The 15,290-nt window shown below is 38.3% G+C and overlaps 3 protein-coding genes across 3 annotated transcripts; 2 read left to right on the top strand and 1 right to left on the bottom strand.

The window, feature by feature from the left end:
* Positions 1 to 3,717: 3,717 nt before the first annotated feature.
* On the top strand, positions 3,718 to 5,653 carry LOC108619841 (sin3 histone deacetylase corepressor complex component SDS3). The gene is made up of 4 exons (XM_018016635.2): positions 3,718 to 3,952; positions 4,054 to 4,246; positions 4,430 to 5,177; positions 5,436 to 5,653. The coding sequence occupies exons 1-4, from the start codon at positions 3,877 to 3,879 to the stop codon at positions 5,520 to 5,522; spliced, it is 1,104 nt and encodes a 367-aa protein (XP_017872124.1). The 5' UTR covers positions 3,718 to 3,876; the 3' UTR covers positions 5,523 to 5,653.
* A 1,667-nt stretch (positions 5,654 to 7,320) lies between these two features.
* Positions 7,321 to 8,377, bottom strand: RpS10b (Ribosomal protein S10b). Its single transcript, XM_018016640.2, has 2 exons — positions 8,220 to 8,377; positions 7,321 to 7,976 (listed from the first exon to the last, which is right to left on the bottom strand). The coding sequence occupies exon 2, from the start codon at positions 7,973 to 7,975 to the stop codon at positions 7,493 to 7,495; it is 483 nt and encodes a 160-aa protein (XP_017872129.1). The 5' UTR covers position 7,976; positions 8,220 to 8,377; the 3' UTR covers positions 7,321 to 7,492.
* A 1,862-nt stretch (positions 8,378 to 10,239) lies between these two features.
* On the top strand, positions 10,240 to 14,801 carry LOC108619845 (nose resistant to fluoxetine protein 6-like). The gene is made up of 9 exons (XM_018016641.2): positions 10,240 to 10,572; positions 10,640 to 10,997; positions 11,065 to 11,138; positions 11,200 to 11,402; positions 11,513 to 11,625; positions 11,985 to 12,195; positions 12,258 to 12,430; positions 13,793 to 14,255; positions 14,323 to 14,801. The coding sequence occupies exons 1-9, from the start codon at positions 10,299 to 10,301 to the stop codon at positions 14,551 to 14,553; spliced, it is 2,100 nt and encodes a 699-aa protein (XP_017872130.1). The 5' UTR covers positions 10,240 to 10,298; the 3' UTR covers positions 14,554 to 14,801.
* Positions 14,802 to 15,290: the final 489 nt, after the last annotated feature.

The raw sequence follows: 15,290 nt of genomic DNA, 5'->3' as shown, positions 1-15,290 counted from the left end.
TTGTTCAATCTTGAAATGCATTTACGACTATGCATATGTACACATACATATGTATGTATGCATGTACGTACATTTGTATATACTATGTGTCTATTTATAAATAAATATTTATTTGGTATAAAATAAGTATTAAAGTTAATTAAAAAATGGTTTATTTTATAATTTTCGCTTATGTTAAATATTTAATATTTTTCGTAATTATCTATTTGAATGTAAATATGCACTCCAAAATAAATACATATACTATAAAGAACAGCACATCAAATTACTGCACGGCGCTAAAAATAGACAATAACACAATTATGAGGCTGCAGTCGCTGATTGGTTAGTTTGTTTTCCCATTTTGCACATTGATCACAAGTATATTGTGGGGGTGGTGGAAGTGTAACCGGTAACGGCAATGCTAACTGGTTTAAAGCTTAATGGACGCTTTGTCCGTTTTAGGGCAGAGAACGGCACATTTTCAAGCCACTTTGTAACTATAGCAAAGTGTTCTAGAAACATTTGAGTGTGTGCGTGTGAATTCATGTGAGCACGTGGGCGGCAACGTTGGCGACATTAATTTCGATTTGTTTGTAAACAAATGGGAAGCGCGATGAGTAATCGATGTTATTGAAGCGGCGGCTGCATCAGCAGCAGCAGCATTACGAGCGATATCCTTTTACGGTCTGGCAACGCTATACAGCAGTCATCGGCCCTAGCAATTTAAATGTGAATATTAATTAAAAAACGTATTTCAGCAGTTGTCACGACATAGCAATACGCAAAATATTTATACGTTGATAATAAAATAAATTAAATCATGAATTACAAAAATAAAATAACAATCATCTTGGTAGCGCCCACATGGACGTTAATACCTCTGTCCAAACAATAAACTCATATTCATCGAAATTCGCGACCTTGAAGTCGACAAAGATCCCAAAATCTGCTAAGATTATTTATACATATGTATATGTATATATACGCATATATTGTCTGTGCATTTGCAATATGCGACTAAACGTTGAAATTAAGACAAACACGAAAAATTTTCCCATTCGCATACGTCGAGAATGTTCATCATCGGCCTTAGAGCTATGTATATGTACATTTTTCCTTCTATAGATCTATGAAGATACGGTGACTACTCTCTTAGACGAACATTCATGAAAGAAAATACCACAAATTTTTGTATAGCTGCATATATTCCTAATACATTGTGTGATAAAATATTTTAATATTTTTGTGATGAATTTAATATTCGAATTTTTACTGTAGCTGCCGTATATTGTATATGTATATAAACATATATACACTTGCCAGAAAAACTATGCGTACAGGCCTAACGTGTGACTTTGATAGAGAATAAATATGATAAATAATAGGATTATTATCAATATTATATTTTTTAGTGAAAAACTATTTTATAACACACATTTAACAACAATTTTTTTTAAATAATATTAAACAGTTTTTTTTTTTATATTTTAAATAAGAAAAAAACAACGAAAATTCACTTAGAAAAAGTTTGCGTACAAACTAAAAAACAAAACCAAAAATAACTTTTTTTCAATGAAAATTTAAAAATTAATATGAGGTTGGATACCCCTTTCGCTTCTTGGTCTCTTCCAACCGTTTTGGCATCGATGCCACCAATTTCCGGGTGAAATCAGCCGGAATTTTGAGCTACTCCTCCATCAGAACCGATTTGAGCATGTCCTTTGAAGTAATTATTCGGTCTCTGATCCTGCGCTCCAAAAAATCCCATAAATGCTCTATGGGATTAAGGTCGGGTGACTGGGGAGGCGAATGAAGCTGGTGTCTGGTATTATAGAGCAACCAGAGCTTTACATTGTGAGCTGTGTGTTTGGGATCATTGTCATGTTGAAAGACAAAGTCCTTCCCAAGACCCAATTGTCTGGCGCTTTGGTGTAAATTGTTTTTTAAGATATGGAGGTAATCCATATGGTTCATTGTGGACTCAATAAAAGCCAAATTGCCCACTCCAATTGAATTAATTGCCCGTGTTGCTCGAAGGAAGCCACTTATCTCTGAAGCAAATAAAATCAAACGGATGGATTTCGCCAGAAAATACTTGGAAGTCAGTCCTGAGTACTGGAACCAAGTGATATTTAGTGATGAGAGCAAATTCTGTATATTTGGTATCAAGGGGAGAAGCTTGTGTGGCGAAAGAGAGGCACTGCGTTCGACGTACAAAATCTAACTCCAACCGTTAAGCACGGCGGTGGTGGCGTAATGGTGTGGGGGTGTATGGCAGCAAGTGAAGTGGGCAATTTGGCTTTTATTGAGTCCACAATGAACCATATGGATTACCTCCATATCTTAAAAAACAATTTACACCAAAGCGCCAGACAATTGGGTCTTGGGAAGGACTTTGTCTTTCAACATGACAATGATCCCAAACACACAGCTCACAATGTAAAGCTCTGGTTGCTCTATAATACCAGACACCAGCTTCATTCGCCTCCCCAGTCACCCGACCTTAATCCCATAGAGCATTTATGGGATTTTTTGGAGCGCAGGATCAGAGACCGAATAATTACTTCAAAGGACATGCTCAAATCGGTTCTGATGGAGGAGTAGCTCAAAATTCCGGCTGATTTCACCCGGAAATTGGTGGCATCGATGCCAAAACGGTTGGAAGAGACCAAGAAGCGAAAGGGGTATCCAACCTCATATTAATTTTTAAATTTTCATTGAAAAAAAGTTATTTTTGGTTTTGTTTTTTAGTTTGTACGCAAACTTTTTCTAAGTGAATTTTCGTTGTTTTTTTCTTATTTAAAATATAAAAAAAAAAACTGTTTAATATTATTTAAAAAAAATTGTTGTTAAATGTGTGTTATAAAATAGTTTTTCACTAAAAAATATAATATTGATAATAATCCTATTATTTATCATATTTATTCTCTATCAAAGTCACACGTTAGGCCTGTACGCATAGTTTTTCTGGCAAGTGTATATATATACATATTTGTGTATATAAGTGTTGCATATGTCATGGAAATCAATCAAAATTCGCCAGCGATGATTTAGCATGGAATATTTAGCTGATGTATAATACGCCAATTACTCAACTCAGGCAAATATGTAGATCTCTGTGCGTGGGCGTGAACGCTTGACGACATCGCTCGAAATGCCGAAACTGAAAGTGTCTCGAGACTAATAATATATGTATATATATATTTAAGTATATACATATATGTTTGCATATATATATATATGTTGGTTGTTGTTGTTGGCATATTTATGCGTTGTCATAAACTTCGAAACATTCTTTGAGAACTTTTTTGATATAGTAGAAACATAAAACTATATATGCATAAAATTGTGGGCGGTTTATAAAACGTGGGTAGCATAGCCCACATCAAACCACTATGATAATACATAGTATATCCATTCATGATAATATAGATACAAATATGAATCATACAATTTAATATGTTAGGCAGAATGTTCTTGAAAATACATTTTTGTTTACATTTTTATGAGCGAACGTATCTCAAATGGCCTGAAATTCTTCATTTTTATTTAATTTCATTCCTTTTTTTCTATTTTTGCATATTGTATTCAATTTATTTTCTAGGTTATCTTAAACAAATTTCAAATTTAGCGCCAAGCCTTAGAAACACGCGGCATCACGAGAATCAAAGTATTAGTGCTGCAAAACATGCAAATATCGATTAAGGCATAATAGAGTTGCCAATGCAGCAAAACTCGTGAATTATACAGCACTCGTAGTTTGCCAACGTCGTGTGTGTATGTGTCTGCAAGTTAAAAGCGAGACGAAATATAAACAATTGTAGTAAATTGAATAAAACCATTAAGCAAATAAAAGCATCTAATTAGCTATTAGCTAAAGTAACGTTTTTCACAATGAATGCCTACTATACGCTATACTCGGGCGACAATTACGACGACGAGTCGATTGGCGATGAACGCAGCGAAGAAGGTAAGCAAAACTAATAGTGGCGAGAAAATGCATAAAAAACGTAAAGCAAATGCAAAACGAACGCAGTTGACAGTTAATCATGAAACGCTTCACAATTCCAGATACGGACGATGCAAGCGAAACAGAATTTCGCAGTCCTCATCGCTATGGCGGCACCAATGGCAATTCGTCCTCCAACAACAACAACAACAGTAACAATGGCAGTACCAACAACAACAACAATAGCAGCAACAACAACAATAACTTCATGAACAGCAACAACAACATTGGCAGCAATAGCGAGCTGAAGGAACAGTACGTGAATTACTTATATATAAAACAGATGATTTTTAGTAGATGAAGATTTTAATTATTTGTCATTTAATTGCATCTACAGATTATTTGTGTATGCAGCAGTTAGTGATGTTTGCAAGATTCCAGATTGTACTGTCTAAGCTTGCACATTGAAATCCTGATTAACGTCTCCTTCTTTTACAGAATTTATCAACATAAGCTGATCAATCTGCACAAGCAACTGGACGACCTAAATCAACATATACATCCCGAGTACTTAAAACGTTTGCGTAAGTTGGATAATCAGCTAAAGGAACGCCGACGTCTCAATGAGATCTACAAGGAGTACATGCGTGAGTGCGTTGATCGTGATTATGTACTAGAAAAGAATGCAGCGCTGGAGGAATACAATGCGAAAATGAAGGACCTCAAGGATAATCTAATAGCTGACTTTGAGGATCGCAAGCGCCAGATTGAGAATGAGAGATATAGCTTGGAGCTAACCAATGATTCAATGGAAATTAAGACAACAGTCACACGCAAGCTGCGACGGCGGCCCAATGAACCGCTGCCGGTGATTGAGAAGCGTCGTAAAACGGCGACGGGTCAACTGTTGGTCTATCAACTGGACGATAAGGAAATTGAGTCTGATTTGAAGATGATACAGCGTGGCAAACCGATGCCGCTGCAGCAGAACGGCATGGGCTCCTACACAAACACCCAGCAGCAGCAGCAACAACAGCAACAACATCAACAGCAGCAGCAGCACCAACAACAGCAGCAATCGTCGCACGGCCTGCTTTCGGATGCGAACAGCTATGTGGAGACGCGCATCGAAGACAACAAGTTGCTCTACGAACGTCGCTGGTTCTGTCGCGGCCAACAGATCTACGTAGAGGGCAAGGATACGAACAAGTTTGCAGCCACCATCACGGCCATTAGCAATGAAGTGGTGCGTACAACAAAATTGATTATCTGTTATCATATAGACTCTATGAATCTATGAATACCTAATAACCAAAGCTCATTCAGCTCAGCTCATAATATATGATGTATACAGCGATCTGTATATAAAGCTTCTATGTGTCTATATATAATCTGCATATATATACTCAAAGCCCAACTTCGTATAGAACATCTTATAGCAGAATATCGTACATCCTTCACACATCCATATGTTAATCTCTCCTTCTCTTTCTCTTCCTTTTAGATCTGGGTGAAGCGATCGAATGAGAGCAAATTCAAGATCAACATGTCGCATCTGGCCAAGGGGAAAATCGTCATAAAGCGTCGATAGCGCAAGAAGAGAAAACCCAATTAAATAATAATACAATTTTAAGTGTACATTTAACAACAAACATGAAACAACAAACGATTGAAAACATTTTGTATATAAATGAAATATATATAATTAGTTTTTATTGTAAATTACGAAACATGTTCGAATATGTATTTGGTTTTTGTGGCAAATGAAGTAGTCTTTGGATGAATCCAACGTTGTATTGCTCATAGTGAAAGGTCTCACATGCGTTGCCTCTATCAGCCATAATAATCTCTAATGCAAACTGTAAAATGCATTTAGATAATTCCTATAGCGAATTCCATTTTACATTCTTATCTGGATGAACCAGCTGATCTTGTGCGTATTCAGCTTTTTCCCTCGGCTCATCTTACAAGTATTTCGGTTGGTTTTCGAGCTCCATTCCAATGACCATTAAGTAATTGGCTGTCAGTAGACATCAAGACGTTCCTATTGTCTCATTCAAAGCTGAAATGAAAGCTAAGGCATATAGAAAAGAAATGCAACTAAATCGGAGATACGAGAATAAAGTGTAGATAGTCTTTCCCTGTTATGGAATACAGTTCAAAGAAAGCGAATTTTATAGATGAATAAAAAATTCCATTCAAATAAACAAAGAATTATTCTTCTCTTTCTAAAGACTATTTCTCTATACTAAAGACAGTTTGATTGACTTTTGGTAAAGTTTACTTGTTCTATAGATACTATATAGTGAATACTATATAGTGAATTCATATAGGTCTGTTTTAAAGGTTGTTAGCATACGTAGTTACCGTAGCATAGATCTTTTTCTAATGGTATTAGAAATGAATAATGACTAAGATCTCAATCTCCTAAGGTTGATGACAAATGAATTCTTCTAAAGAGACTTCCGCGTGAAGGTGAGGAAATATCATATGATAACTTCCAGATCTCTTTGCTTACTCAATGCAAGCTTTACTGTATGGTTACTTCCAGATCTCTTTTCTTACTCGATACAGCCGCTCAAAGCAAGTTTCACTGTATGCTTTCGGCATTCATTTAAGCATCTTTGATGTAATCATATTTGCTTTAAGCAACTAATACTAGGATTTTGTTACTCCTTCACATTTCTTACACTTGCTTGCTTCCAGATCTCTATCTCCTCGACTATGTCAGCTCAAGTAAGGCTTTACTGCAGGCTTTAACCATTCATTTAAGTCATATTAGCTGTAAGCAACTAGTCCTAAGTACTCGATGTACTCTTGCCTATTTCATAGTTCTTTCGTAGTTGGTAAGCTGATACTTTAGTGAGCTCTAACTGTGCCTTCCATAACGCCCCGATTTAGGAAACGTTGCTTCTACACGGATATTTCCATTAACTGTAACTAACTGTATATTGGTGACTATTGCTTTCTCTGATATTAGGCCTAGTCAAAAGTCATAGTCTCGTAATGTGGACGATACCTCGAAAAGCTTGTCTTTTACTTTCCATAACTATAGATTTCATATTATCTTCACAAATATATATTTCAAAGTATAGTGCATAGCTGTTTTCCACATATGGATATATGTACATATATATGTACGCATATAATATTTTCCGCCAACTGGCCTTTGCTCTGCAAACGCACATGGATATAATAATACAGCTGTATATGCACATATGGCATAATAGCTCTTGGTAACAGAATATATGGTAATGCGCTGTTCAAGCCAACAATTCAACAGCCTCGGGCAGCGCCTTTAGCGAGCGACGACTGTAGTAGGAACCGATTCGCAGCTCAAAAGCGCGCGTAAACGGCACAGGAAAAAAAAAAAAGACGTGGTAGACAGATTTCTAGTTTCACTTTGCGTTTGCTTTATAATTATTTTTGTCATTTTGCATTGCTGCAATTTGTTTCTGCCTCATAATACAAAACATACACACAATATATATTGTTTTTCCATTTCTTGATGTTATTGGAATCCACTTTAAACTTATTTGAATAGAAAAAAAAGTGACCGTCTTAGTTGCGCGAGCCACGTCCGAAGCCGCCGCGGAACTCAACCTCACCGGCGCCGGGTCCAACGTCTCCCTTCTTGTCGACGCCGCTGCCACCAGGGGCGCGTCTGTAGGCGGAACGATCCTCGCCTGTTTTGGAGGCGTCGGCTGGGCCGCGTGGTCCGCCGGCAGCGGGACGAGGACGCAACGGCTCGGAGCGCGTAGGCCTCTTCAGTGTGGAGGGCACAATTTCGGGTGGCAAGTGCAGATAGGTGCGCAGCTCCTCAATGCCCTCATTGGTCAGATACCAATAGTAATGCCTCCAGGCGAACTGTTCCTTGACCAATCCACGAGAATGCAGTGATTGCAAAGCCTTAATCACATGCAAGTTGGGAATTGATTCCAGTTCAGGATGCTTCTGTGCATGGAAATCCTTTTTGGCCACAATGACGCCCTCCTTGAAGAGGTACTCATAAATGGCGACACGATGAGCCTTTGGCATGAACATGCTGAACACAACGAAAACAAAAAGATAAAAAAAATATAAACATATTAGAATTTCTGTTATTATTGTTGTTGTTGTTTATGCTATTCTTGTCGTCAAATAATTGGCAATCTGCAATAGTTATGCACACAACACGTATATTGGCGGCCGTTGCGTTTAACATCGCTTTCAATTCATTTTCATTTAATTAAACACTTTTGCGGATTCGCAATTATTTGGCAGATTTCGTTTTATAAATTTCACGTACTTTGCGTCTTCTATGGAGCAGAGACCGGAAAGAAAGGAAAAGCGAGTTGACAGCTGTCAGCTCTCATATTCTTCTTCATAGTCGCATACATACAGAGATGCATGGTGCTCGAACATGTGAATGGCAAACCAGTCAGGGCTGCACTGCAAGTAATTTGTGTAAATCTATTAAAATGTTCACCAAAGCGAGTAACTGAGGAGCAAATGTTTTTTTTTTTTTTTTTTTTTTTTTTTTTTTTTTTTGATGAGCTTATTTAATATTAAATATGAGCTTGGTGAACATTTTGCAGAGTGTGGACAAACAAAACTGCCTTTCCGCGATGACGTCACAAGCGACCAATATTATTATTGTACTTGTTGACGTAAAAACAACCTAAACTGCTTTATTATACATTTTTCTAACATTTTAGTTTTTGCTGTTTGAATAACTTATTTTCTTTGTTAATCTAAATTTTTAGCGTGTTTTACGAAATAAAAGCAAATATTAATATTAATTGGCGCGTATTTCAAATTGTTGAACTGTCATTGTTAAACTATCACAGTTTTATTATAATGCGATTTCTACATGTTATCGCTTTATCGATTAATCGCTATAAAATTTGGCGCCATAATTTAAGAAGCATTTCTTTTAAATTGATACAAAACTAATGCCTTGTATCCAGGTAATAAAATAAGATCAGTATCGTTACGAAAAGTACACGAAGGTGTACTTAAAAGTCTAAAGGTAATAGCCACTGCTCAATAATTCATGTAATCTTAAAATTTTTTTAATTATAGCTGTTTAATAATTTAGATATGTGCTTTATATTATTCTCAAAAACTAATCAGACGTTTACATGTTGGCCTCGCTGAAACTGATATAAGAGAGAGAGTGAGAGCGAGAGAGAGAGAGCGAGAGAGAGAGAGATATGATAAGATTGTATAAGCACTGATCGGTTATATTGTGATGTTATATTTTATGCATACATATCTCAAAGACATACAACAACATGTGACTCACCATCCAATAGTAATATATTATTTACGGATTAGTTGGAAATATTGCTATTCCTTTACAGTTTCAGCTTTCATTGGAACTAATAAATTTGTTGTTCGATTAGATTGAGTGCTGGAAGGTGCTGCTGCACTTTGAACTAACTCATACTTAATTTGCTTAACAGACTGATTTTAGTTAGGTTAGGTCATATTATTATTGTTTTTATTTGATGAGACATGTTTTTACCAACAGTTTATATACTTTTGTTCACATCCAGAACGATTTTTGAGCAAGGGATTAGATAAGAGCTAGACGAGACTTTATCATCAAGATCTTAATCGACCGAACGTGAACGAACGGACTTCAACCCCAAAACTTATTCCATTTAAATGTAAATAGTCATGAATATTAGTTTTTGTTCAAATTTGAGCTCTGTAGTTTCGTTTTCTTGAATCATCAATGAATCAACATTTTAAGAAATTTATAATCAATTAGTTAATCAATTAACTTAGACGACTAAACAGTTAATCCTTTGGGCAGTTAGTTAGTCAATAGCAAAAATCAACTAGTTCAAGCTGTTAAACTCCTTTAGATAAACGCAAAGCTAATATACATATAGAATGATCAGATCAGCTTGCCTACTGAAATACCTATATATAGAGCTTTATTGCCGCATGGTAATCCCCTTTCCAATTAGTAATTGAGTTTACATCATAAAAATATTGTTTTATCGGGCTTTTAAGAATTACTAGGACATACTTTATATCTGCAGTATAATGAGTATTGCATGAAATATATATAAAGTAGGGTAAGCCCATGGAAAACTTAACTGCCACTGTTCTGACTAAGACAGCACCTGTAGCTCGGGCTGAGCACACGCTCGTTATCAGAGTGAGTTGGCGAAACAATGGGCAGTCGGTCCGAAGGCGAGCAAACGATTCGTGATCCACCGCGGTGTCTGTCGCTGTGGTCTAATCAATGGCCAATTATTGATTAAGTTCAGACGAATAATTTAAAGCAGATCGCCAGTGTTTATCAGCTTGGTATAAAAGGGAGTCCAGCGGATAGCCATGCGATTAAAGACGCCAGCCGTAGCCAACGAGAATGTTGCGAATCCGGTTTTACTTTCTTGTGCTGTGCGGCGCGGCCATTGCCTTGGGGCAGGCGAACGGCGAGTCGTTGGGTATTGAAGGCCAACAGCGATTGCGGCAGCTGCGCCACCTGGCGGTTGAGTTCATTGACTACTATGGCAACATAACGATCAGAGATGTGCAATCGCCTGCCGCAGAGTTGCCCAATCAGCAGGATTTGCAGTGCATGGCGGAAATCGCTATGCTCAGCCAGGGCTTAAAGGATGGCAGGCTTTGGGCGCTGCAAAGTAAGTGAGGTTAAATTGAAGCAAATGCAGTTCGAGCTGTAACTCTCTTGTCTCGCTTGCTCTTCAGTGATTGACTCTTGGGGTCGGCTGCCAGCCGGCATACTTCATGGCAACTTGAAGGATCTGGGCAACTATGATGAGTGCCTTCGCGTGAACCATCCCATGGCAAATACGGGTCAAAGTCTGCGCGGCAAATACTGTTTGGCAAAGATAGCAGGGAGCGGTATGGGCGGCGTAATGGGCACGTTGGGCATTAAGACAGCTATTTGCTTGCCCGCCTCCTGCACGGTGGATCACATAGATATGCTGCTGCGCCAGCTCCTCCAGCAGCTGCTCAATCAGAGCATGGAACCGCAGTTGATCACGGCTGGCGAGTGCGATACTGCAGAGCAGGAGCCGCTCGATGGCCTGGCCATATTTACCATGTAAGTGCCAAAACTCTGCTGCAGTACGTCCGATTGTTGCTTATCCACAGGTGTCTTCGCTTTTCAGCGTGCTCTTTGGCGTCTTCGTAGTGGCCATGCTCTTGGCCACCTGCTGGGACTACTTTCTGTGCAAGGATCAGAGTGAGTAGCTGCAGTACAATTCCCATGGAAGCTATTTCACGTCCCTCTTCCACTCCCCTAGAGCACTTACCCACCATGGTCAAGATATTTTCGGCACGTGCAAATTCACGTTCACTGTTCCGTATCGTGGATAGCAAATCGAATCCAAATGTCATCGATTGTCTGCATGGCATACGCTGCTTATCTCTCATTTGGGTTGTTTATGGCCATGGTTCTGTGATTCAGATTTTTGCGCCCAATATCAATCTGGTCGATATCATTCCGGTAGGTTGCACTGAAAACTATACATATACATATATATGTATATATGTATGTATATATGAATTTTTTAATCTATCTATACTACAATGCGCTGGCTTTATCAATTTCTGCAGTGGTATAAATCGGCATACAGCGTGTTCATCGTGCATGGCTTGTTCTCTGTGGATACCTTCTTCTTTCTGAGCGGGATGCTGGTGGTTATGGTTGCGCTGCGTGCCATGGAAAGGTAATTCACTTATGAGATGTCAATCTCACTTGATCTTAACATTCCGAAACTTAAGGCTACTCTAATTAGCTCACTTAACCTGATTTTTTTTTTTATTAAATTATAACTTCACCAAATTCAACTATTTGATCAGAAACCTAACTTCAATACATCTCACTCAACCTCTATTAAGTTCAATTTATCTACATTGTATCTAACCTCAATTTACTTACGCTAATTTCATTAACGCTGGGCTAGATCTACTCTCAATACATTCTCAACTCATTTAATCTATTCCTATCTATTTAGCCTTATCTAAATTTAACTTTCCCTAACTCACTTGATAACTTTCAACCTAACCTCAACTTTCAATTTCACAGATCGAAGGGCAAGCTGAACGTCCCATTGATGTATCTGCATCGCTATCTACGTCTTACGCCCGTCTTAGCCGTGGCCATAATTTTCTATATGAGAATTCTACCCATCTTGGGCAATGGTCCAATCCACAAAAACTTCGTATCGTTCGAGAGCTGCGAGGACAATTGGTTCCTGACTCTGCTCTACGTTCAAAACTATGCCACTGATAATATGGTAACTGATCAAGACTTCAATAATATCTATAGAAGACTAACATTCAGTTGTGCATTTCGCAGTGCTTGGATCACACCTGGTATCTGAGCGTTGACATGCAGCTGTACATCATTGCGCCAATCATGCTGTTTGGGCTCTACAAATGGGGCAGGAAGGCGGTAGCTGGAATTGTTGTCTTCATGCTGCTGATGGTCGCTTGTCTCTTTAGCATGATGGTTATCAATGAATATAGTCTGTAAGTATCTCACTTAACAGATAGTTTAGCTCTTAGCTGCTTGACGCTCATGTCAAATATTTAACAGAATGTCAGATAGGGTATTGCCACCTGAACTTTCTGTCCTTCTGTGGTATAAATTCATGTTGTATATTGCTAACTTGAATGCTTCTATATTGAGCATGACTGGTGTAGCCACCTGGGTTTGCTAACTTTTTCTAGTGGTACTGGAGCAGGTCTAGGGGGTATATAAACATATACAGATATATACGGACAATATACAGATTGTGTCGATCCAGGCGCTTTATATATGTACATATCAATTTCTCACAGGCAAGCAGAGTTGCCACCTAATCAAGTTTTTTCCCTCAGTACTGCGAGGTTATTGAACTGTACAGCTTTCAACTGTAGAGCTTTCATCTGTAGTATTTTTATACCCTGAACCCATTTTCAATGGGAAATCAGGGTATAATGGTTTTGTTGAAATGTATGTAACAAGCAGCAGGAGGCGTGGCAGACCCCACAAAGTATATATATTCTTGATCAGGGCGACGAGCTGAGTCGATTTGGCCCTGTCCGTCTGTCTGTCCGTCTGTCCGTCCGTCCGTCTGTCCGTATGTATGAACGCGTCGATTTCAGAAGATATAAGAGCTAGAGACTTCCAATTTTTTTTAAAATGTCCGTAATTACAGCGCGCATATCAAGTTTATCATTAAAAATCGATAACTTATCCCGATCTTTTTTATCGATAAAAAACCTTATCGAAAACCAGTTATAAAATTGTATCTTCTACACCTTTATTGCTGGAGTCTCCAAATTTTTAATGTATGCTTACATGCAATTTATACAATTTCGGTTTTTGTTAAAAATAACCCCCCACCTCTAAATTCACCCCCTCACCCTCACTTTTGTAAAAAGCGTATTTCAAATACTAGAGACTTGTGCTTTAGCAATTACATGTATATTCATGTTATAATCATAATCTGAAAGTTTCATGAAGATCGTACGTCCATAAAAAAAGTTATTAAACAATTAAGTTCTCATAGTAAGCGCACACTGCAGCCCATGCGTGTTTATGCATGGGTGCTTGTATGTGTATGTGTTTGTGTATGTGTGTGTGTTTCTTGTGTAAGCTGAAAGACGCGAAAAATTATTGAAATAGCTAGCACTCCAAGGGTTCAGGGGATCTCGTAGTCGAGCAGTCTCGACTAGAGCTTTCTTACTTGTTACCTCTCAATGTGTATGCTAAGCACTTGACTGGCTGTTAGCAGAAAAAGTTGCTCATCCAGGAGCTGTCAACAGATCATGCTGTCACTTTGCTAGAGCGTTGCCAGCTCTCCCAAATTTGGACTACATATTTGATATGATCTGCTCTCTTTACAGATCCAGGATTAATAATGGACTAAAAAAGATCTATTACACCACCCACACGCGCACCTCGCCCTGGCTAATTGGCCTGCTTTTTGGCTACTATCTGCATGTGAATCGCACCAAGACATTTAAGCTGAGCCGCCTAGCTGTTTGGCTGGGTTGGCTAATCTGCTTGGCGCTCATATTCACCTGCATGTTCGCCCTCTATCCCTATCAAGCGAACGTCTCTCATGTGCCCATTGTGAGCGAAGCGTTCTATGTGACGCTGACGCGCGTCGCCTGGCCCCTGGCCCTGGTCTGGCTGGTATTTGCCTGCAAATACGGCTACGGCGGCTTGGCCAACAGTTTCCTCTCCTCCCCGCTGTGGCAGCCCCTGTCGAAGCTCTCCTACTCCGCCTACATCTGGCATATATTCATTGCGATTCACAATCTGGGCATCACACGAACCAGCAGCTACTTCAGCAACTATCAAGTGGTACGTATACATATGTATATATTGGCCGATTATTACTATATATATGCATATCTCGATATCTTCCCAGATGCTGCGCTTCTGGCATGACTTTGGCTTTACGGTTCTGATGTCCTATTTTATGTACATTCTGTTCGAGGCGCCGTTTGCTGGCCTGGAGATGTTGCTGCTGCCCACTCGTCGTCCCAGTCCGAAGCCAGAAGCTACTTCGGTAGATCCAAAGATTGCGAATGTACAAGTGGAGCCTGCGATCATGGAGAGTGCTCCAGTAATCGAGCAGAAAGCAGTTCCGATTAGTTAGGCCTTTACTTCTTATGTATATAAAAGTAGTTAAGCTTGAATACTTGTATATTATTTATTTAAGACATTTATACATCTGCAGTATAATAATTGTGATATTTAAGCATTTACAATTTTTTTTCTCTACATTTGTATTAAATTTGAACTAGTTCGCAGTTCTGAAAAAAATGAGAAATATTAGGTATAATATAACAAACCCGTATATGAGCAAATCAAATAATAAAATAAATAACTTATACAAATTAATAAGTATCAGTAAATTTTTAAATGTTTCGAAATCAATACAGCTCTACTGTCATCTCGCAGGAATACCCCTTATCAAAGGCCTACATATACTTCCGATAACGCTTAGTCAGTCATTCGTTATCAAACCAATTTGTTTTTAGACCATATAATGGAATTTTTTTATATTCAATTAAATCAGGCTGCAAATATTTAACTGATCTTAGCGTAGATATATAGTAAAGCTCAGGCAGTTTCGTATTCCGCAGAATTCTATATTAGAAGCGTGCGTGGTTTATTTTTGTCAACATGTTTCCGTACTTCAGGTTTACGAGTGTTATACAATCTTTTGTGAATACGCTACAAAATAGGTATTTGTGTGAAAAATATAGGACATAGATGAGATATTTCTATTGAATTAAAAGAGGTATACTTTTAGGAATTACTCGTTTCTCTAGCGATCTGTGGAATCATGCTTGAATACCCGGATCCAACTCATAGATAAAGTAGTTCAAA

Source organism: Drosophila arizonae, chromosome X (genome assembly GCF_054131065.1).
Source record: "Drosophila arizonae isolate 15081-1271.41 chromosome X, UAZ_ARI_1.0, whole genome shotgun sequence".
Lineage (NCBI taxonomy): Eukaryota > Metazoa > Arthropoda > Insecta > Diptera > Drosophilidae > Drosophila > Drosophila arizonae.
This window is presented reverse-complemented; position numbering and strand designations above follow the sequence as displayed.

Coding starts and splice junctions, on each gene's coding strand:
- LOC108619841 (XM_018016635.2), top strand. CDS start 3,877: ATGAATGCCTACTATACGCTATACTCGGGCGACAATTACGACGACGAG. Junction 4,247..4,429: donor AATAGCGAGCTGAAGGAACA/GTACGTGAATTA, acceptor CTTCTTTTACAG/AATTTATCAACATAAGCTGA. Junction 5,178..5,435: donor CGGCCATTAGCAATGAAGTG/GTGCGTACAACA, acceptor TCTTCCTTTTAG/ATCTGGGTGAAGCGATCGAA.
- RpS10b (XM_018016640.2), bottom strand. CDS start 7,975: ATGTTCATGCCAAAGGCTCATCGTGTCGCCATTTATGAGTACCTCTTC.
- LOC108619845 (XM_018016641.2), top strand. CDS start 10,299: ATGTTGCGAATCCGGTTTTACTTTCTTGTGCTGTGCGGCGCGGCCATT. Junction 11,403..11,512: donor ATCTGGTCGATATCATTCCG/GTAGGTTGCACT, acceptor CAATTTCTGCAG/TGGTATAAATCGGCATACAG. Junction 12,196..12,257: donor ACTATGCCACTGATAATATG/GTAACTGATCAA, acceptor TGCATTTCGCAG/TGCTTGGATCACACCTGGTA.